General features: G+C 42.7%; 2 protein-coding genes across 4 annotated transcripts in view; both read right to left on the minus strand.

The window, feature by feature from the left end:
- Positions 1 to 23855, minus strand: MIA3 (MIA SH3 domain ER export factor 3). Of its 3 annotated transcripts, XM_053460015.1 has the most exons (26): positions 21046 to 23855; positions 20275 to 20598; positions 19699 to 19832; positions 14237 to 14368; positions 13399 to 13420; positions 12542 to 12630; positions 12387 to 12464; positions 11567 to 11677; positions 11112 to 11183; positions 10845 to 10949; positions 10303 to 10425; positions 9807 to 9915; positions 9654 to 9709; positions 9374 to 9464; positions 8675 to 8813; positions 8145 to 8246; positions 7847 to 7907; positions 7556 to 7591; positions 7004 to 7071; positions 6095 to 6192; positions 5086 to 5223; positions 3736 to 3804; positions 3411 to 3481; positions 3203 to 3262; positions 1955 to 2111; positions 1 to 1295 (listed from the first exon to the last, which is right to left on the minus strand). In XM_053460015.1, the coding sequence occupies exons 1-26, from the start codon at positions 23729 to 23731 to the stop codon at positions 562 to 564; spliced, it is 5865 nt and encodes a 1954-aa protein (XP_053315990.1). In that variant the 5' UTR covers positions 23732 to 23855; the 3' UTR covers positions 1 to 561. The 3 variants fall into 3 exon arrangements, with proteins under 3 accessions (XP_053315990.1, XP_053315993.1, XP_053315991.1); XM_053460018.1 differs by lacking the exon at positions 3203 to 3262; XM_053460016.1 differs by lacking the exon at positions 3203 to 3262 and having other exon boundaries at positions 1955 to 2114.
- The window catches only part of LOC128483098 (transport and Golgi organization protein 1 homolog), a 5358-nt gene continuing 5238 nt past the window's right edge, over positions 23746 to 23865 (minus strand). The window contains exon 5 of the mRNA XM_053459145.1: positions 23746 to 23757. Within this exon, the coding sequence (XP_053315120.1) occupies positions 23746 to 23757 (12 nt within the window). The remainder of the gene's footprint in view (positions 23758 to 23865) is intronic.

Below are 23865 nucleotides of genomic sequence, written 5' to 3' on the forward strand. Positions count from 1 at the left end.
TATATTTTGCTACTTTATTATATTTATTATTTTCCAACAGGGTTGTGTGTCCTGGTTTTTCAGTACCAGACGTTTAAAAACATTAATTCTATGTAAACCAGTGGTATATATAACGTTTTAAGCTAGCAGTGTGTGGAAAAGCAATCAGAATAATGCTATTCTTATAAAATATATTTCCACAGGAAACGTCTTTTTTTTTTACGATTTATAACATTCATTTTTTTTCACAAATAATGGTTACATTTGCTACATTAAATAAAACAAAAATATCAGCCCCTCCAAAAACACACACACACAAAAAGGCATTTCTGTATTGCACACGTTTAGATTGTGAAATGATCGGGTTTAAGAAGTTCAAATTTTCTGAGCGATATTTTTCATTCAATAATTAACCGTTAAAAATTCCAGGGATATCAAAGAGGGCTAAAATATTTATTGCAAATATAAGACGGGTAAAATGAAAAATCAGAAATGAATGTAAACCAGTAACATTTTTTTCCATTTTTGAAACTGAAGGGGCTTTTTTCCCACTGCACCAATTTATGTCTATTTAAGCAGCGACTAAGGTTTATGGTTGTCCGTAGCTTCATTGTCTGTCTGTGGGTGTTGATGTTGTCCTGGGGCGAGCGGTCGCAGTTCTGGCACTGATGGGCCTTGAAAAGATCCAGGATGGGACCCTGGAGGGAAGTCCCTGGCACCCATAGGTGTAGGACCTTGCACAAAGTCTCTTACTCCATGAGGAAAGTCTGGTATGTTCTCTCTAGAGCCAAGTGGAGCAGGTCCTCCTCGGAAAACTCTGGGTCCTAGATGAGGTGGGCCAGCTAAGAATTCTCTAGCTCCAGGAGGGGGTCCTGGCAGAAATTCTCTACTTCCTGGAGGCGGCAGTATTGGTGGGAAATCCCTTACTCCTGGGGGAGGAGGTCCACGTGGGAAGTCCCATGCTCCCGGGGGTGGAGGTCCCGGCGGGAAGTCTCGAGCTCCCGGGGGTGGAGGTCCCGGTGGGAAGTCTCGAGCTCCCGGGGGTGGAGGTCCCGGCGGGAAGTCCTGAGCGCCAGGTGGTGGAGGTCCCGGCGGGAAGTCCCGAGCTCCCGGGGGTGGAGGTCCCGGCGGGAAGTCCCGAGCTCCCGGGGGTGGAATAGGATAATCCCTGGTACCAGGAAATGGAGCAGGACCCGGGGGATACTCCCTAGGGCCAAGGGGTGCACGGGCAAAGCTCCTAGGATCAGGTGGAATTGCGCCAGGTGGTAACAAGGGTCTTGGAGGGAAATCTCTCATTCCTGGTGAGGGTCCACGTACTGAAGAAAAGACACAAAAAGCATTAAACCTTAAATATCCTCGGTCTGTTTCTCCTAGGAACATATATTTTCAGTAACATGTATGGATTATTATAAAGAATAACAGCAATCTTGTGATCAATTTTCACCTGAAGGACCCATGAGAGCACAGTGCAGGGAGGCTCAGAGGTGACGGGTTTTGGACAATATGTTCTATTCGTGTCTAACCCATTCATGCCCCACAAAGAAAAAAAAAATACAGAAAAACCCACCCAAGGGTCACCTTGACACCTTTTTGTGACCCTGTAGGGCTGGTTGAAGTTGTGCTCATGGACATGGTGCAACTCAACTGTTCAAACACCGTTTCTCCCTCTTCCAAAAATGAGGGGAATACAGTGATAAAAAAAAAAAAATTTTGCTTACAATAAAAAAAAAACCCAGCAAAAATGTGGCCAAATGATGGGATGTTGCTGAATATAAACTCTTTAAATTACATATTTTTTGAAAGTCTAGCATGCAATTCCCAGGATTCATACTCAAGAGTACTAAAGACTTGCAGCATCTTTGTAACACAATGCAGGATCTAGGGTCTTCTTAAATATAGTTAAGGTGAATTCCTTTTATTTTGTGTGTGTTTTGCATGTTGCGGGGAAAAAAAAAAACAACTATCGTTTACATACATTGCTGCGGAGGCAGGGGTCGGGGTCCATATTGCCCTCTGGGAGGAGGCTGACCAATCAAACGAGCAGGAGGCTGTGACATCAGAGGAGCCGCCGCAGGTGAGTTCATTACAGGTGTTCCGGGAAACGAAGGTGGCCCTCTGGCTCCTGAGACGACCTGCTGGTATCATACAGGGAAATTTGTTATAGCATAAAATTTAACAAAGGGAAGAAAAACAGTATCCCATACAGACCTACCAACAAGGAATGCATATTACTTTAATATGCATTTTTTAGCTGAAAAGAAGCAAAACACCCCAAACTACCCTGTCCAGAGGCAAACACTGGGAGGAAAGCACTCACACTGAAATAAATGGGGGTGATTTCTGTCCAAGGTATGTTGAATACGCCAAGATGAGTGATTATACAGATGAGAGGGGGGTGATGAACAAATGGACAGTAAGCTGTATACCTGAATAACGTATTAAGCCTTGTGGCCAGCAGTGGTTGTTTCACGAGGCAAGGTACAGCCCCTGCCAACAAACTCGGCCAATTTAGTGCGAAATGTAATTGACTTCTTATGACGTATGACTGTTATATGGAAACGCTCAACAAGACCCATTGTGAATTATATATATATATATATATCTCCGCAAACCTCGCGTGTAGAATACACGCTGCTCATATACAAATGGTCTACAGTTTTGGAGCTAGAGTCAGTTCATGACCTCGAGGAAGTCTGTACCGAAAGCCAGCAACCGCAGAGCATCAAAGCGGTTAGTAATCGACCATCAAATAAAACGCGGTGGGGTGAGAAAAATCCAGCAAACTCAAATCTTAGACACCAAAGCGGGTTAAAGCGCCCGGGAATCATGCATGCCTACCAACAAAAACCAGCCCGGCTTACACCGGAACCCTCCGTCCCGGTTATCTTGTTTATTCAGCTACTTGCCGTACACACAGGCATCCTTTCCAAAAACTCAATTCATTATTATTAGTTGTGTTATTAGTAACTTGGAGTAAAACCTATAGGGGGAGATGAAATTCTTAATCTTGGTAAATAAAATCCAGCCTTTATAGCTTTTTATGGCTGGGGTACTTTCGGTGATAAATGGCGCAGACAACCATGGACGGATGGGGAGATCTGTATTTTTGATGCTGCAGCTCGGTTTTATTGTGTAGCGCATGCATGAGATGTTAGAGTCACATATTCACCGCCGATCACTAATGGCGACAACCCAGCTCACTCCATGGCCGCTAAATACTCACCTCGGCAGCTTCCTTAGACGGAGGATTAGCAGGCATACTGGACGACTCAGACTCATTGGGCTTTTTTTTTTTAGTTTTACAAGAAGAAATTATGAATGAACATACAAAAAAAAGTGTATTACATCGTATACAGACTTTAGAAAGAGTCACACAGCTTTTTTTTTTTTTTTATGAATGGGGGAAATAAGAGATCTGATGTATAACTCACCATTCCATCTGCGCTAATTGCAGGCGAGGAGGTTCTGGGTCCGGCGTTCAGTGCAGAGTGACCAAGATCCACTACGGGAGAGATAAAGACACGGACATTAGACTAAAACTAATCGGGATTCAGAGAAATCAAATGCTTACTAACGCTTATTAACAATAATTGACTAATTTTAGATCCTCTCCACTAAAAATCCAAAAAGAAACGCTGTTGGAAGGAAGCTGCGGGTTGGTTATTTCAGACATACTCGGTATATGTGCATGAATTAAAATTGTATTCTCAACCCAGCCACACATTCAGAGGTGGGAATAGGAGAAAAGCTACTCACCGGGAGCAGATGTTCTTCCGGATACGTCAGAAGGAGGGCGTCTGGGACCCGGAGGGGCATCCATTATACCTTTAAAAAAGAAAAAAAAAAAAAAAAAAAGTTAATACGGTATATAATTTTTTTAAACTGAAGATGTTGCATTTATGACCACAAGTTGAGGATCTTTTAAGGTTGTTCCAATGAACGCATTAGCAGAGGTATTAGTATGAGGTATGGTGAGCGAGTATTACCACCCCGGGTAGGAGGTTTTACCTATCTACCCCCCCTTACAGTAACGTAAAGCTTCCTTACATTACGCTTCTAGCATTTTAGCTTTATGTTATGACCTCGTGCCAACATTTGGGTGAACAGAGCATCCTTTCCACCGCTGGGACGGCTCATCTGTGATGTGAACTCTATTTAATGCTGTGTGGGGTACACAGCATTAAATAGAGTTCACATCACAGATGTTTGAAAGAGAAAACCAGTGTTTACATCTCTGAATGCCGTCTGGAACACAGAGGGTGACTGAGAACAAAGTAGCCGACGCTGACAACATCGACATGAAACTATGATACAGAATCACAAAACGGTCTGTCTCCTGCGCTAAACAGACAAAATATTTACACGCCAACTAAACCGTGCATTCCATGTGTCCGAGTCAAAAGTAACTGTCTCTAAAATATATATATATCATTTATTTATAGCTTGAATTTAAATACAGAGCATTTCTGTCCAATTTGTAGACCACATAACAGTTTATTCGCCGAGAATCAGCATTTTCAGTTGTGTTTTATCATCGCTCTTTGCATTCAACTGCTGGAATTTAAGTGTTCTTCCCCATTTCAATACTTTAGTTCTTTAAATACAGGTTCATATATTCAATGATAATTGTTTGCAGGGAGCGTTGAAAACAAATACTACAAGTACAGCAGTGTACTTTGACTTGGCCACCAGGCATGCAGCCGGTGCGCTAGCTGGCAGTGAAGATGGCACAGAGACTCGGCCGGCCTGCCAGGGGCCAGATCCCCAGCCAAAAGAAAGAGGTAAGAAAGCGTCATCATGTGTGCGGAAGAGGGGGCTTTGACTTGATGGGGCATAGAGTAGCATAAAAGCCGAGTCCTTAGCACCAGTAGATGCGTTTGCTAATGGATAAACACCACGTAGCCCATAAACTGCCCAGTTACTTTTTTGACTATGACGTAACAGCAATTCTTCTCCCCTGATGTACGGTTATTTATCCTTCCAAATAATTTTAAAAAAAGACGATAAACACTTGACCCCTCCCCACTCTTGTTAAACCCCGACACGCTCCCTCCGTTTCTGAAGCCGGCACGTATTTACAGAGTGTGAGCAGTGTGCATTACTGACCCGAGTCTCCTTTGAGAGAATCCGATCGGCTGAGGTTGGCGGATGCTGACCGGCCAGGCGCCTCCATCATCATGGGAGGAGACGGAGCCCCTCCGCTTACGGGCGAAGGACCAAACGAGCCATCCCTGCTCACGGCACCTGTGTTTAAGGGAAGGAAAAAATGCAACGCGTTCGTTCAGGCCTTTTTTCTAATGGCTACATCTTAACAACACGATTACAAGACGACCCTCAAAAATTTGAATATTTGGGGAAAAAGCCTGAATATAAGACTACCCTATAGGAAAAAAGTTTTACTAGTAAATATTAATTCCCATGGAAGCTATTTTTTCATATTTTAATTAAAACTATGACTGGGAAAAATGCATTTGTTATTTTTTATTTCCTTTTATTTGCCAACCTGCCCCCAGATATGACTTATACCCCCTATATGACAATCTGCGCACCCCCTCAGACTTACTCCCATGCTTCAGACTCCATGGTGTCTAGTGGAGGCAGCCGGTGAACGTCTTCATGATGCGCGCAGACAACCTCTGCTGCTGGCTGGTACTTCCGCCGGGGCTTCTACGACGGAGCACCGGAAGGTCACACCCACGCTCCATCATAGAAGCTCCGGCAGCAGCGGAGGTTGTCTGTGCGCATCTCGCAAACGTTCACCGGCTGCCAGAGAGGAGGATCCGGGTCCCCTGCAGCGCTGCGGGGGATCTGGATCCAAGTCTTGCAGTCAGACCTCTATTTGTGGTCTGATTATAAGATGACCTCGAATATAAGCAAAATACGGTACTACATCATTTTCAGTCATCTAATTTTTTTCTTTTAAGGTGATAGTCTCTCACATATCCAGAAAATCTAGTGCGCAAAGTGGTCTTAATTAATAACAGCCCGTTTGCGGGAAAAAGGACTATGTTGCATAGAGATCTGTGCCCTCAGTTGTTTCCATTTGTAATATTTCTAATTATATTATCATTACACAATAAAACAGAGGATGAGAATATGAAAGGGAACTCATTACCTCGCCGCAGAGGAGGCTGGTGGTCTGGTCTTCCTGGAGTGGGCTTTACAATGGATGGTCTCTGGAGGGCTGCTACTCTTTGGTTTACTTCAATTAGTCTTTAAAATCAAACAAAAACACTGAAATCACATTTGCTGATTGCAGAATCAATTACACCGAACTCTTAATGGCTTTCTTGTTTTGCACAAAACGATTCCACAAGGAATAACAAGAGATACATCTACATTATGCGATCTCCCTGCTCAATACACTGAGCTCTCTTATTACACGGAAATAAATATTAGCAGATTTGTATTCTTTAAAATTAACTTTTTAGTTTCCATAGCAACGGCTTAATGATGTCTGAGTCACATGACAAGCATTTTTCCCTGAAGAATTATGACCGAGGAAAAAATATGGCATTATTACAGACGTAAGAAGGGTTTGGGCACCTGCAAGCACTATGAGCGATGCTTCCAATGTTGTATTTAGTTCTACATGTGTTGAATTCAGCAGATTAGGTGGAACAGCAGCTTTAATTGCAGTTCAGCTGTAGAGATACGGGCTGAACAAGATACTGTTTGGGATCGAACGGTTAAACATGAAGTGCGCGCGACGCAAGTCACGGTGGGGTTAAAGTTATGGTAAACCTCTTCACTTAAAATTAAAGAGGGTGGCAGAGGCATTCTTAAACACCAGAATCTCGTCGTGCTATCGCCGCTGCAAGGGATTCTGGGTAGGGATGTGTAAATCAGGTCAACAATGATTCCCCTTTTTGATTCACTTTTTACATGGACCCCTTGAAGCCAATGTACGCTATGGCAGAAAGCCTTCAGACAAAGTCCAGGACAGAGGTTAAACACGCAGAGAGTCCTGGGTGTTACAGTTACACAGTTCATGTTCAAGAAAAATAAGATAAAAATTCCTTACTTTTGTCTCAGATTTGCACACTCTCTTTTCTCTTCAGCCAAAGTTCTTTCTGCGGTCCGGGCGATGAGCTGGAAGAGAACGGGGTAAACTATGGTTAAACCAGGACAGCGCGAGGTTCCCGCATAACACAAGCTCTCCACATCTCCTGGCGGGAGTCTTTCCTACGCCAGACTTCGGGATAAAGGCACAGAAATCCGTTCACAGACACAAATTTTAATAGGGTCATAACTGAGAGACCCTGACAGCTTCATCTCAGAAAGATGAACGCGTCGACTTATTCACGACGAAAGGCCTGAGTGTCTATGGACTTCATTAACGGGTAGTAAACGATCTGCCGCTCAGCTCATTGCTCTGCCGGAGATAACCGGGTGACTGCGAGATTTAATGTATGTAATACAAGCCATGCAACTGTGGCTATGATCCGTTAATATGCATACTATTAATGTATGCATGTAATATTAATGTTTTGGAACTAAAAAGCACCCATTACACCTATTTTTTCTCTATATATTTTGCAAGTTTCTAGAGTTAACACAATACCTGCGTACTTACCCAGTTCTCGTGTGCCTTCTTCTCATGGCCGGCAATCTTAAAAGGAGATCAAGCAAACATAGCATTAGAATTAATGGCGAATGATTAGATCCATCCTACATTCGAGAGACCAAGTGTGCTATGCACTGTACCCTATTGTGAATGTTATGTACAGCATAGTACTGCTTAAGCGATTAATCTGAACACAATTGGCCATCACTTAAATTAGCGAATAAACAGGGTACGTACACACTGCAACAATTCAGTCTTCCCCTCACACAGAAAATATATAAACTAAGGACGTGCCGTTACCTGGTTCTTATAAGATTTCTCCGTTTTCTGCAATTCCTCTTCCATTTCCTGAATTCTCTGCCTGAAATTCCCAAGGATATCGGATAACAAATCACACAACATATCAAGACAGAGCAACCCTCTCTCACTTCACACAACGTCCATATAAAACTACCATCCTTAACCACAGGTAGAGCCTGCGATCCACTCATTGGCATATAACAGACCGAGAAGCAGATTTAAATTAAACAGACGTGAAGTTAATCAGTAACACAAAAACCCATCCCAGAGAAACCTTTGTTTGTGAGGCTAGACATACTTGTAGATCTTCACTTCTTCCCCGGCCAGAATAGCCTTTTCATCGGCCACGGACAGCTTCTGCTCCTTTTCTTGGCGCTCGTACTCCTCCTGGGTAAGTTTCCTAGAACAAAGAAATAAAATGGAGTCTGTATTATGGACAGGACCTTAAAATACAATAAAAGGGTTGAAAGAATCTAAGAGCTTTGTTGTCCTGGATGCTACATTTTTACAGCTGAACCCCCCTTTTTTTAAATGGGGTGCAACGACACTTCAATTTGCGGATATTAAGTCCTCTTTATGGTTTGACGTTGCTAGCGAGAATAAATCAGGGATGGCTTATGATTATTTAATGTATGGCTGCAGGTATGGATTTCAGGGATGCTAAGCTGTCGCTCTGTGTTTATGAACGTATCTAAATTTATTGTGGTTGCTGCTGTCTTACTTAGCGGACATAATTAATTCATTAAACTTTATCGCTCACTAGCCAATGAAAATGTTGCAGGCTATTTAACACTACATGTACGTATTGGGCATAGAAATTGTTATTACTTGTGCAACGCCATCTCCTTCTGCTGATACAGCTCGGTGAGAATCTCCACTTTCTGACGCAGGGTCCGGCACTCACTGTCCAGGCGATTCTTGTCGGACTCCAAGGTGCTGCCGTCGTGCTGAAGTTGCTTAATTTGCTCTGGACAAAAAACACAGGACAATTTTGTGTGCAACATTTAGTTGGAAAAATTCAATGAAAGGTACTTTGCTTTATTTTTCAATCAATTCAATAATAATAATTCAACAGACGCAATTTGACACAAATTAGTGCGCCCAAAAGGCCATTCATGTATGACAGATACATTACCCATGGTTTCTACTTTTAAAGTTACACGTTTTAATTATGGAGCGCTGTCGAATCCTGTAGCCGTTGAAAAAGGGGGCTGCCACCTAAATATTTTTTCTTGCAAGTATATTAAAAATGCGTTTTCAAAAATATCGCTCTGTTCTCTTTTTAATTTTTTTATTTAAAGTCGTTACAATTTTGGCATAATATAATTCATGTAGCTGCATATTAGCCATTTGTATTCTAGCCGTTATATCAGGCTATCGACTAGACAAAACACAGACTTCTTATCACACTGCCTTATGGTAAACAATAGAAGGGCTCAGCCTTAATCACTCAGCTGCTGACTAATGAAACTCTATGGAGGAAAGGAATAAGCAGGGTACAGAATACCCAGAAACTTCCGGTCTTACCTTCCAACTCATGGCGGGCAGAAACTTCATCACACAGTTTTCTTTGGTAGAGATCTTTTTCTTCCTCGATTATAGACAGGGTTGTTTTTACCTATCAACCGAAAACCAAATGATTTAACACTGGGGGAAAAAAATGTAAAGTAGCAAAACATATTTTCATATTTCTTGCAGAAATTTAAGCAGGCCAAAAATATTTACCGATGATGCTAGGAATAAAGCTATTACAATGGCAGACACAGCAATACTTAGACATTGTAGATATAGTTAAAACAAAATTTACCCGCGAGACATCCATCATCTGCTTAATCTGATTCTTCATCTTCTCTTTGCGTTTATCTGGAGATATACAATAAATCATTTAAAATAAGTCTTTATTTCTTCTGGAAATTGACTATTATTATTATTATTTAAGTCGCTGCTGTGTATAGAGCACCTGGAAGTTCTCCGTTGGCCAGCTCTCCATCTCCTTCCGCTTCCCGGTTATCATCCCTCGCAGAGTCCTCCTCCAACTGCTTCAACTGCATGATGCAATTTGTCAGAACCTGCGAATAAAGGAAATAATTTTATATAAAACTAAACAGGTAGCAGAAAGTAATTAGTAGTAATAGTCTAATTGTATATAGTATAACGTGATGTACACATATTGTTACGGCACAGATGTAATTTTACATGATATGCCTAGTACCTGTCTAAGCCACCCCAACGTTTGTAATACTGTAGAGTTTTAAATTTGTACACAAAGCGGAATCTTTAAATGGTCAGTATTATGGATAGATTTTGTCTATTTCAGGCATCAGTGGAGCAAATGATTGCGCAATGGTTTTCCTAGTAGGGTCCAATAGGAGGGAAAAAATGGACATTCCAATCACAGACTATTTCATAATTGCATTGTTAAAAGGGACTGTAAACTAAGAATGGAAAATTCTCACCTCAATCTCGTTTTCTTTGTAGGCCAGAGCTTCCTCCAGGTCTTTGTGGGATTTCTGCTGTAGTTGTATCTGTTCATCGAGCTCCCGCTGCCTCTCGCTCCAGCCCTCGGCTTCCTTCAATAGCTGGAAAGAACAAAAACAGCGGCACAGAGTAATTGCCAGGGTCATAATACCATCCATGTCCTAATAAGAATACAATTCCTCATGGGTCGTGTAATGTGGCCCTTGGCTGATGCACCTTCTAGAAGCCAAACAACTAGAGAGCTTGGGAAAGATCCTCGTAAACCCTGGCACAAGAAATAAAACGTCTACTACTGTATGCAATAAAGTGCATATGATGGCTGCAACGCTGCTTTAACACTTCAGTTATAATCCTTGTGAAAAAAATTATTTGAATATGATATTGGCGAGTAATGCTTAGTAATAGAATTACTAAAAAAAGTACAAATATTCAAATAGATCCCTGCTCTCACAACACAGCCCTATAATAAGAACCTTTAGGGGTTGTCATAAGTATTATTATTATTAAATTAGTAACACACCTGTTCCTTCCTTTCCTTCAGCCTCGTGTTCTCCTCCTGCACGCTGCGCAGATCTGATCGCGCTTTATGTTCCTTTAGCTTGGCTTCGTTTAAAGCCAACTGGAGCTGCAATACAAAGTGTATCATATGAGGTTGGTATATATATATATATATAATATATATATAATATATATATATATTATATATATATATATATATATATATATATATATATATATATATATATAAAAAACTCTACAAATACCTTGCATAAAACTATTCGCTCACCTCTGACAGCTCGGCTGTGTGCTGCTCAAGCTGTTCTTCCAGCTGCTTCACGGATTTCTGGTTGTCGAAGACCTGAACAAAAAAAAATAAAGGTTTCGTAAAAATCCTGATTTTTAGCTTGCTACATTCTTCTAAAACTGTGAAATACTTTAAAATGATATAAAAGCAACTTTAGTCTCCCAGTGTATTCTAATCCATAGGTAACGATGTTTGAGGGAGTAATTTATCAGTCCTATTAAAATGTATTATTTGACTGATTGGGACACTTTCAGCTTGAAAGACGTGTTTCAGGGATCTGTCCAGGAAGTATGAAACGCTCTTTGTATGAATATTTAACATAAATATCAATAGTAAAGCCCCCCTATTACAGTGTATCAGAAACGGTAACAAGAAAAACAAAAAAAACGAGATGAGGAGATGGCAGAGGCCAGGAGATTGCAGGCGTCCTTTCTCACCATCTCCTGCTTCTTCTTGTTCTCTTGTTTTTGACATTCCAGCTCATTCATTAAGGTCTTCATTTTGGAATCCAAGGCTTTGTTGTTATTCTTTAGCTCCTTTACGGTCACCTGTTCAGTGAGAGATTGGTTAAGAGACAGAACTTGTATGACAGCTGCTATTTGCAAACTTAACGTCCTACTTTTCATGCCAGTGGAATGAAAAGAAGAGCATCTTCCGCTGTAGATCAGTACTTTATTTATTTATTTATTTTTTTTTAATGTCTTGCAGGTAAGTTAGATGCAAATAAAATGGTGGAACACAATGCAGAAATGGGTGTAAAATGCATGAAAAATTACCCTAACATAAGGAGTGGGTGGAGCATTGTAGGCGGGGCTATTGTTAGACCACTCCCCATGTGCCTCCCACTGAAACATACACAGAACTTGACACGTGATAAAAACCATTTGGTCCATTCTTTCTGCTGTAAATACTTTTAGGACTTGGTCTCGTCTTATATTCAGGACAGTGTTATCCCGATGCCTTGCACGTTTAAATTCCCTCGTTATATTAAACTATGATTCCTGCTGGAAGGCAGCTCCACTTATCACCTGACAATCTGACTCACGGCAAATCCAGCCCTGAGTATACATTCTGGGTCTTGACCTCACCAACCCACATCTACTTTTTAATCCATCCGTATAATTTTCCCCATTTTGATTCTTTGTAGTCTTTTACTTGGAACAGAAATCAAGGACTCAGAACGTCCCAACATCCGTCACACGAAACATCATTGCGTTTGGCACGACATTATAACGTACAGATTACGAGACCGCTTACCCTCAGTGCTTCGGCTTCCGTTAAGAGGCTGCTACTTTTCTTCTGGGCCGTGGTCTCCGTTTCCTTCGCTTCCTTAATCTGCGCAATAAAAAATAAAATCAATCTATCCAACTATCCGACCCTAGGTTCCAAACTCTAAGAATCTCTTTAATTACCTTTCGCTCATACTCGGAAATCTTTTCTAAAGCCTCGCTCTTTTCTTTTATCAGATTGGCGATTTTCTCAGCAAGTTGCTTTTCGTTCACTAAAAGGCAAGAATGTGCGATTAAAACCCATACTTCCCAGCATAACACAGATGTGCAGGTAACCAATAGACATCATGAGATTGTTTTAGCATCCTTTTTAAAAGGGCCTCGTTCTACGCGGCAAAACATTTTCCGCAACGATACGGGCAACGCATCCCCTGACGTTTTAGTCTGTGGGTTCTGCCTAAAAATTGTTTAGATTCAGGTACCTTAACTATAAAAAGACTATTTTCTGAATGCAATATTGTAAACCATCGCCGTCTTAACGGTGAGCTAATAGTTCGTGGGTTTACTTATATGCTCAGGGCTAAAACTTTAAATCTTAAAGTCATACACGGATAATGCCCCCTCGATGTGTGATGATGCCCCTCGATAGATCATGTGGGGGGGGGGGGCTGCCGTCCACATATTCCCGCAGGAACAGACAGTTTTGTTTGTTAGGTCACAGTCACCTAAATGGAGATCTGAAGCCTACTAGCTATATAAAAGGCAGACGGGAAACTCAGTACCATATTATATTAAATGATAGGAAACTCAGTACCATATTAAATGATTGGCCACAAAATGAGTTTCCTTTTTCCTTTAAGAACTGATCCAGTTTCCTATAGCGATTGTGAAGGAGAGGGCCTAGCGGTTCTGCAAACTGTCCCTAACTAAGTAAAAAGAAACATAAGAGACTTCCGCTTCGTAACGAGTTACATAAAATGTGGCTGTTCCCTGTAGGAGAGACCGACAACCCGCAGCAGAGTAGTAAAACAGCTGATTACCTTGATAAATTCTGCTTTTTACCTGGAAGATAAGAAAGTAAAGTAACTATAAAGATAAATATTCTGATTCCAAAGAAGAAGAGAAAAAAAAAAAGTAACAGATGGCGACGCTTCGTTAAACGTGTATCTAGCCGACTGCACACAAAGGTCAGGGTTGGCTGCGATGCCAGTAAGTGAAAGGTATCTCTTCGCAAACAGGATTATCCGACGACTAATAACAGCTTGTAGGTTAATGCCCAGCACCGGGGACACCGGGAACTGACACAAGACCTTGGCGTCATGCGCGCATTAATCCTGGGATCTGACTCTTGGGGCATTTACCAATTTAACCATTTCTAACAGCGATACTCTCTTTCAATTACACCAATATTGGGAGCCGCTCAGCACATAATTAACAGGGCATTGTGGGTATCCTGACGTGACATTAAAAGTCAGATGACCTCACAGCCTGTCCTGACATCTACTCTGTACAATAATGATACAAAATAGGAAAGCAGAAATTCAATGAAATGTATGGATCAAAAGTGGAAATCCCATAGCGCTGTATGATGGGCAAACAGGGCATAACAAGGAGTGCGTGGCCTAACAATTGGTGTAAAAGATAAGAAGGGCGCTGACAATCTACTGATTATGTTGTTCCATGGAGGGGGTTCTGCTCTGTATTTAGGAATATTCCCTGTTTTTGGGTTTGCGGCCTATGTTCTTCAAATTGATGAGGCTGGAATAGATTCTGTGTGTTTTTCTGTGGATCGCAGCCATACCATGTTACACAGCGCCAAGTAATATTAACACTCCACTCAACATTAGTTACATTGTTACTTTAAACACAAACGCTTACCGAGAGGCAGGTTCTCCAAAAGAAGATCAAAAGTGTGATGATTCCAACCAAGGCGGTTACGATCACCGCTTCCCACTGAACGCCGTGGAAATCCTCACCGGGCCGGAGGTCTTCTGGCAGCGCAGAAATAAGCTGAAAGCACAAAAAAAAAAATAGATGAAATAATTTCACATCTGCGTAACGTGCCAGGTCAAGTGCATGCGCGGGCAGAAAGCCACGTCGCCAACGCCGTGTGGAACGTTTGGCTCCTAAGACACGTCAAAGACGGCAACAGCTGCCACTTAATAACGGATCAAATAATATTTCTGTCTGTAACGCGGGAAGTCATGTGCGACGGAAATAAAAACCGTACAAATAATCACAAGGACGGGATAAACGTTAGATCTGCCAGAAGTTGTGCGACTGGCCAGTGAGAACAAGCAGATCACATGTAAAATGAGACGGATTTACTAACCCTCCGCTGTTTGTAAACAGCAAGGGGACAAACAAAAGTAAACAAAGGGAGCGGAGCATACAAAAAACAAACATACAAACAAAACAAAGCCTACAAAGTTTCATAACACAAACTTCAAAAATGTGTAGAAAGAAGGCCCCTGACCGGAAGCGGCACAGGGTGGAAGTAACATCCGTGCGAGGATATTAATGACTTTTCTTTCTAGGAGCAATTTGGGTTAAACTATTGGGAGATTATAACACGAAGGGACATCTTTGAGTCCCTTTAACATGAAACCCGGCAAATGTTTAATTTGTAATTTAAAAAAAAAAAAATAAAAAAAAAAATAAAAAAAATTTATTAAAATATATTTATAATTAAATAAAAAAAATAGTACAAGGAGCACAAAAATATGTAAAAAAACCAAAACAATAAATGCTGCAATCACACACAAAGTAGGCTTGCCTAACCTACTAAAAGTAATTAAACACGCAACCACATTTAGTTTTGTTGGTAAAACAAATCCAATTTATCACGATTAAGATACAACAGTGAGGCATTATAAAAAGTGACCGCGGTGGTTTAACCAGCAGAAAAAAAACGTATGGTGTGTCATAAAATAAATGTGTATGCTTTGTGCTTGATGGGTTGGCGACCGGATCTGATCCGCGGGCTTTAGGCTTCCCTTCTGCACCGACATATTACAATCCCGCTGCTGTTAGTTCATGTATCGGCTCCTTATATTTCATAAAGCCGAACAAGTAGCAGAAACAAATAGATTTTCGAAGATACTCAGCGCTACGCCACACGGAGAAGACAACATTAACCGAGTCAAACGTATCTGCGCTTCCTGCTGCTCCCGCGGCCAGCCCTGCAAAACCCTCCAAATCCTCCAGCAAATAAAAACGAGCCTCGTCGTCTATAATTGTCAGATAATAGAGCGTGAGTCAGCCAGCCCAGATTATACAAAACATGACCTATTAACTTAAAGTGGACAAAAACCGGCACGTTAATGACTACTTCTTAAGACGATGGGTAAGGAGGTGAAATCATTAAAAGGGAAAGTCTCATCCCCACTCTTCCTGTATATAATATGTATATATATATATATATATAATATTATATATGATGTGTCAATCTCTGGTTCTGAATATTAAAATCAACGATTTGATAAGAAGTTTCAGTAATTTATAACAAAACACCTAAAAATAAGATTTTTAAAGCAGACTTAGAAATTTGCACGCGGATTGAAATTGCGCAACGCGAGACGGAGGCACAAAGTAGATTAATGACAAATATCTGTACATTCCGTTAGTGTTATGGTTCATGCAGTGTACAGGACTGACGAAAACTACGTTCTTCTGAACATTTCAGAAAATATCCTCCATCCAATGCATTATGCTCGGCAAAAATGCAACAGAGAAGGCGTAAAAAAAAAAAAAAAAAAAAAGAATTCAAATACTTATAATTATTATTTTATCCAAAGATTTAGCAGATTCTTGGCTTTCCAAATAGGTGCTAGAAACCCACCAACCGTGCGAATGGCCTTTTCCCCAGCATTATTCCACCAAGCCACGAGTAAATGAGGATAACCCCATTACCCGCAGGAATGACACACATACTGACCTGGCGGCACCCGGTGGCAAAGCCAGCGTACACGGCGGGTAGAGAAGCCCAATAGCCGGTATCGGCTCCTACATCCAGCGAGGAGGATGAGGAGGGAGACGTGCGGTCATCTGCCTCGATCACGTCCATGACTGGAAACCAAACCTGGGTAAGGGTGGGTGTCCCCGAGACCGAGATACTTTGAGTATTCTGTTGCGCTATTACACAGAAAAAGAACTCCAGAGTCTCCTGCGGAGACACTAAGACTCCATAACTGTAATGCAAGCACGCCACACATACATACACACAGACACACACACACCACGAATACACACACACACCACGTATAGGTACGTACACACACACACACCAACTCAGGGGGCCATCTCTACATTTATCAGCATCCCTAGAAGCACATCTGGGGATACTCTGTACTGGATTGTTACACACATCAGGCCCCCTTCCTTCTAAAATACAGCAGACAGTATAACAAACATTAACCCCTTCGCTGTCAGCCAGCAGCTGACCCGCGCTTCTCTCCCATTTGCTGCCGTCATGCTGCAGGGGAAGTGTGGGTCAGCTGCTTGCTGGCAGAGAAGGGGTTAACGCCTCAAGAGCTGCCTTCACTAACAGTTGACATCTTCCCCTCTTTAATCGTATGTAAGGTGTCGCCATCCCTGACATCGCCTAGTGGTCCTTTCGGCCATCTCTAACCCATCCAGCTCCAAAACACTTCGCTTCATCCACCACCCGCCGTCTCAGCGTCTAGCAGTCCGGGTTAGATACGATTACAGAGAATGAAAACATCTTTCTTTCTTTCTTTACATCTGTTGTAGAATATTTATTTAGCCCTCGGCCGTGTCTTGTCTTATTTTCAGGATAGACGTATGCAGACCCCATGCAAGAAAAACCTCCCTTAATGTCATAATCTGTACCACTTCAGCTGGAGCACTATTCCATGTATCCCCTGCCCCAGTTTGTCACATTACAACTTAACCTCTGATTGTCAGCGTTTAGTTTCCCAAAGTCTCAGAGCTTTTTAAAGTGCTGCTGACTCTGAACCTCTGCTTCATGGCTGCTGTCTCTCCCTCGTCTCAGGACCACATCTCCTAACTCTCAGAGTCTCATCTTTACAGCCAAAAGCATTTGCAGATTTGCCAACGGGGCCCGACTCGCCCTCCTCTGGCACACGCACATACATACATACATGCGCACACACGCACATACACACATGCGCACACACGCATATACATACATACACGCTGCCACCTCACCCTCTCCCCTGACACACTCTGCTCCTGCATAACACACAGTTAAGTATTCAGAGGTCCGGCTCTTGAGGGTAAAATTAACATTTAAACTCCCATAATTTCCTAAGCATTCCCTGCAGGGAGGGCTGGTCTGGCCCTGTATAATGCATATTTAAATCAAGGCTCCTGCCATGTTATCTATGCATTATGCTGGGATGACTAGGCCTTTGCCGGCAGAAGCAGCTCACTCGGGTCACCCCTCTGTAATGCATCGTACAGTCAGGGAATTGCACTGTCCAACTCGGCTACAAACGCACGCTTTAGTGAATAGCTCCCTCCTCGCTCTCCATGACACCGATTTATAGGCACACTCGCAGCACATACACCCAGCCGCCGGCCCTCGCTATCCCCGGACACAGAAACGTGAAGCCGCCGCTCACCTCCCCGCAGTGTCCCGGCCGCCTCACCAGCGCTGAACTTCGCCTTCTGTCATAACAACACGTCACCGTACCGTGACCTCCGCTAAACCGCACACGTCAGCAGGCCGCGCCACCCGGAAGTGAGGAGCACGTGGCGATAGGCGGCTGCCACATCCCTGATTAACCCCGAGCCGCCCGCTCCGCGTCACAAAGCTACACGTCAAACCGTCACTGTCAGCGGCACAGAGCCGCGAACAAAGCCCGCACCGACCACACAGACTGCGGTTACAAAACGCCCCTCTACCGACTACTGTATATAGTATATATGATAAACGAAACATAAATGAAGAAGAGCCCCGGTACAGCCGGGTGAAGACAGCAGAATACTAAAGGTGGCGTTGGAATGAAATCCATGCAATAATATATAAAGTACGTCACCGTTCCGTTAGAACAGGTATAAGATGCATTCAAAGCCATATTAGAGACACATATAAAAAAGGCAAACAGTGAAAGATATATCTGACGTCACACCAGGGGCATGCGCAGCCGTGATTCCCAAAATACAGTGTTATAACAGCAGCTCCCAACTAGAAGCTCTCTATAAAAAGTAAAACAACTAAAATATGTACGAAATACGATAAATACAAATAATTTGATAAGATTTGTTTAGGTCTCAGTTGTGTGAAGTTATACTATCTCCAGAGCTGTAGTGGATGCCGTCAAACTAGGCCAATGCCGGAGTTCAGCTGCCTGGAAACAGGCTAAGTGACCATCGCCAGTCAGGGTAATCTTTAATGGAATACAAAACGGGGTAGCTATCCCTTGGCCCTGGCTTACTGTAGGGGTCCATAGGTGCTGTCCTTTAGGAACCCTTAACACCAACCAGGTTCCGCAGGGGTTAATGTAGCAACCTGCGGAGACGTCTCTGGACCCCCTGATGTTGCCGAGCGCCGGGATACGACGCCATATGCCAAAGCCCCTCATCAAGCGCTTGTAGAGTAGGCAGAGCGAGCCGTCGGGGCTTGTCCCAGGCCCCATTACGTTTACAGACCTGGCTTTTACATCACCGACTCCTCTCTCACAGAGTCGGGGTAAACAGAATAGCTTAGGGTAAAACTTGTGAACAAAAAGCTGTCAGACAAGACCCTATCAGGGCTGCCGGAATGCCTACAAAAAAGGGTTTATCGTGACAAGTTAAGCAGAATGAACTACGTTTATCGAAAGTGATGGATTTCACACACAAAAAAAAACAAAACAAACCTTGAACTATTCATAGGCAGTACATTTTTTTTGTGTGAAAACCATCACATTGATATTCTTATCTTGTGGCAGCTTCTGGTTAACCAGGAACCCAAAGATTTCCGTAAGACTTTGGCTACACACTTTATAATAAGATCCCGTACCGCGCTCAACCCGAGGTCATCGGCGAGTGTCCTGCCAACAGTCTTACCGATACAAAAAACACGGAATCCCAGCAATTACAATAAGTGCTGCTTGTCAAAAAAAGAAATCTATACGGTATATATGGCAATTACAGCCAACAAAAAGATTAACCGGTCTAACTTAAAGGCAATCAGGTTGCCCCCCCCAAATAACTACATTTTTGTAAACTCCCTATAACTTGTGCCATAATTTAAAAAAGAAAAACAAAAAAAAAAGAAAACACACAAGACAATGGGCAGCTACGATGTAAATAAATGGGTTAATAGCCAACTGCATACGATTTTGCGGAGGTGAAGAAAAGAAAGAACTTACCGCTCCAGCGACAGGACCCAGAGATTGTCTCGTGGTTAGCAGAGCGTCGCCCATGGATGACACAATTTGCGTTACATACTTCGTAATTTCCTCATTCTTCTTCTCTGCCTCGACTTCATCTTCCAACACAGTGTCTGAAAAAATGAAAACGCACGTATCTTTAAACATAGAGAGTGATATACCAAACGCGACATTCTGAAAACATCCCGTCCGTATCGATGGGGTTACAATTTAGAGCTTGTCAGTTGCAAACTAATAGCAATAACCTGTTTCTTTAATAAAATATAGCATAAGGATACTGAAATTTAACGTATGTATAATTTTATTACGACACATTAGATATACCATGCCATTATGCACAGTCATAATAAGTACTGTAATCTACAGACGTTTTGATCAGGGTGCAACGACCGTGCTAATTACCTCAACGGTAACAGTGTACATTACAGCCATCAGGTAGTTCTTAATGTTTAACTCCTATAATCATCAGCCAGCGTGCGAAGGGTTACTACGGATCATGGTGGACAGGCTGCTGCCGTGTATAGTATGTGCCATGAACGCAGGCTCACGTTATACCTGTAGCAGGCTCTTCCTTGCCATCAGATTTTGTTTCTTCAGGAATAACTGAATCCTCGGGTGCCTGGGAGGTCTGCAGAGGGCCGGCGTTCTCCGTCTCCACTTCTTCCACTTTAAAAGGGGGTTCTAAGGGCTGGTTTGGAACATTCACTGCATCCACCTCTCCGTCTTCAGTGTCCGGTTGAGTCGTCAGCTCGGAGTCTGGTTGTGGAGCCGGCTCGGGGTCTGGCTGAGGAGCTGGCTCGGGGTCCGATTGAGGAGCCAGCTCAGGGGTCTCTGGAGCGTCTTGGCCGATGTTGTTATCATTATTGCTTTGCGGTTTATCTATATAAGATTAATAGGAGGCTAGCTTGGACTTCAACACGCAACAAAAATAAAAATTAAATAAAATGCATTATCAAAGATCAATTTGTACACTAAAAAAAAATTAAAGGGGCCACCCAATTATCGTGATTCCAAGGGGCTATCTGGCATTTCCAGACTTCCCTTGCGTTCAAGCCAACGTCACGGACTTGGCTTTTCTTATGAAAGCACTTCCCGGAATATAGACGAAAAAGGATTATATAGAAATTTGCGAGTTGCTACTTTTAAGTTTATCTTAAGGAAGCAGAAATTGGTGCAATCTAAAAATGGTGCAATTAAAAGTATGTAACAGATTTCCCCTCCTTCTGTTTCAGCCATACTGTTACAAATGGTTTGTACCATTTGAGAACCTAACAGATGCCCTTTAATAGACATGAAAAGCTAGCCAGGCGGCGGCCGGACACGTACCTTCCTCCTGTGCCTTTTCAGCCGGTTCTGGAACTTCATGTTCCGGAGCGAGGAAAGAGCTGTCGCCGTACGTTGAATATTTTTGCCTTAGCCTATAAGCCACTTCTTGGATATCCTCCAAAAGCATGGCTTCTTCGTCAAACATCTGCTTTTCCGTTGCCAGCATGTCCTCGTCGCTGACCTCCCTGGCGTCCAAGATTCTTTCAATGAAATCCAGAATGCTCGTTTCTGAGGATTCCAATATCTGATCCAGGGCTTTGTCGATATAATCTTGTCGCACGTTTTCCGCACGCGCAAGTTTCAGCTCGGTTTCCATGTCCTGAAACATGGCTTCCACTCTGAAGACGTTCTCGGAAGTAAGGTATTTATTAAACTGTTCAATGCTGTTTTCATCCAGGTGCTCCCTCATAATAGAAAGCTCTGTGATACTTTTAATATAAGACGGTTCTTCTGTTTCTGGTTCTTCTGTTTTGTTTCCCACAGACATGGGATCATCAGGAAGTGTTTCCTCCTTACTGTTTTCGTGTTCTGAGGTATGTTCCTGTCTTTTTTCATCAGGTATAATAGGACTTTCTGTGGTTTCTTGATCTGGAATTTCCACCTTTTCTGGAATAATTTCCATTGTTTTTTTGAAATGGTCAGCATCGTGAAGGTCATTTTCACTCAATTTGCCCTCATTTTCTAAAGGATCTCGAACTTCTCCTACATCTTCTGTCTTTGAATATTGGTTTTCTCCATCAGCCTCCACTTCTTTTCTCTCAGGATTATTGTTTCCACCTCTTTGAACTTCTCCTACATCTTCTGTCTTTGAATATTCGGTTTCTCCACCAGTCTCCACTTCTTTTCTCTCAGGATTATGGTTTCCACCTCTTTGAACTTCTCCTACATCTTCGGTCTTTGAATATTCGGTTTCTCCACCAGTCTCCACTTCTTTTCTCTCAGGGATACCGTTTCCACCGGTTGTGTCCTGCATGGGGACTTTATTTTCTGGATCTGCATTTCCAACCACTGCCCCCTGTGCCGGCTCATTTTCTTCTTGAGCAGAACTACTCAGTTCTTGAAGCGTTCTGGATTGCATTGCCTTTTTAGCGTTTTCATCTTCAAGCAACCCCTGTTCCTCATCTAGATCTTCTTTCTCTTCTCTTTCCTCATCGGTTAATTTCGAACCAAGAGGTTCTTCTACATTTGCGGACACTTCATCTCCGTGGCCTTGCTCGGGTTCTGTTGTAACATTAGCTACATTAAGCGAACGTTTAAGGTCTTCTGATTCTGATTTTGGGTCGTTATCCGATTTCTTTTGCTCTGATTCAGCGTTGCTGGCATTCTCGGCTTCCGTAGATTTGGATTCTAAATCGGCCTCGGTTTGGGGAGACGGGTTGGTTTCTACAGAAGACGAAGGCACGTTCACATTTTCATCTGATTCCTTGTTTAAAGAAATCTCTTCTGTTCCGGTGTTTTCGTCGGATGCTTTGCTTGGAGACGCTTCTGCTTGCACAAATTCACTTTCGGCAGTTTTTTCCTGCTCGGAAGTGGGACTTTCTGACTCGGTGTTCTGGGGCGTGTTTGGCAGTTCATCTGTAGAACGTTCATCATTACTATGTTTGTCGTCATTTAATAACAATGGGTCCGCTGAGTCTGTTTCTACCCTGACCGAGTTTTTTTCCTCCTCCTTACTTCCTACGAGGGGCTCTTCTGACTTTACATTTTCCGACTCATCTGGTAACTCCTCAGAAAACGCGTTTATCGACTTATCTTCTGGAACTTCTGTGCTCACAGAATCCTGATTTATAGTCAATCCCTCCTCTTCCGCGACTTCTTTTTTCTCCGAGTCCGCAGAAGGTAGATCTGAATTCTCCAACCGAGAATCTATCGTGTTCGCAGATAGCTGGTCATCTTCTGTATGTGAGCTTCCCGGAAGCTGGTCTTTTTCCACCTCACTTTCCACAGTATCGGTGACATTTTCCATGTCCTGCAAAGCCTTCCCTAGTTCATTCTTCAGCTCTTGATACGCATCATTTTCACCGTCTTTCCCATCAATATTGCCAGGAACCGCTTCATCCTTTGATAAAGGTTCCTCATCCTCTTTGCCTCCTTCATCCACAGCTTCGGTTTCTTCTGGCTTCCCAAGGGGATGGTTGAACAGGTCTTGGTTTTCTTTAAGTAACTCGGGTTCAGCATCATTCTCTAAAACAGACAGCGCAGAGTCATTAGAAAGAAGATTAATCTCATCTGCAGACGTGGAATTCAGCTTTTCATCGATTTTCAACGATTCTTCATCTTTAATGTCGGACACGGTTTCTTCTGGTGATCGTTCATAGTCTTCCTTGGTCAAGAAGAAATCTTCATTATTGTTTAGGTACTCCATATTTTTATTTTGTCCTATACTGTCTTTTTCCATGCCAATTAAGTAGACGTTTTCGTCTTCCAATTCAGAGCTTTCAGAAATGAAGTCATCCTCGTTTTCCTCTTCTGAGTCAGTTCCATCCAGATCGGTGACTTCTCTTGTATGTTCCCCACCGCTTACGATGGCGAAGAAAGTGTCCCCCCAGCTAGTCAGTATGTCTTTTTCTGGTTTAAGGGATGTAGCATGCCCTACGTCTACAGCCACGTTAACCTCTTCTTCGGGCGTCACCGGCTTTACTTCTGATTGGGCGGGAGGCAGGGATTCGTTCTCGAACGAAACCATTTGATCTGCCGGCTTCAAGTCTGGTTCTTCGTAGGACAACAGAGAAGGTCCGTCTATTGTTTCAGTTGGATCTTCTGAATCAGCGCGTGACTTACCGGGTTCCTCAAATTCTTCTTCCTCATAGCCGTCGTTAA

The sequence above is a fragment of the Spea bombifrons genome, chromosome 3 (genome assembly GCF_027358695.1).
Source record: "Spea bombifrons isolate aSpeBom1 chromosome 3, aSpeBom1.2.pri, whole genome shotgun sequence".
Taxonomy (NCBI): Eukaryota; Metazoa; Chordata; class Amphibia; order Anura; family Pelobatidae; genus Spea; species Spea bombifrons.

Coding starts and splice junctions, on each gene's coding strand:
- MIA3 (XM_053460015.1), bottom strand. CDS start 23,731: ATGGTTTCGTTCGAGAACGAATCCCTGCCTCCCGCCCAATCAGAAGTA. Junction 9,916..10,302: donor ACAAAGAAAACGAGATTGAG/GTGAGAATTTTC, acceptor CTTTATTCGCAG/GTTCTGACAAATTGCATCAT. Junction 3,805..5,085: donor TTCTCTCAAAGGAGACTCGG/GTCAGTAATGCA, acceptor TCTTTTTTAAAG/GTATAATGGATGCCCCTCCG.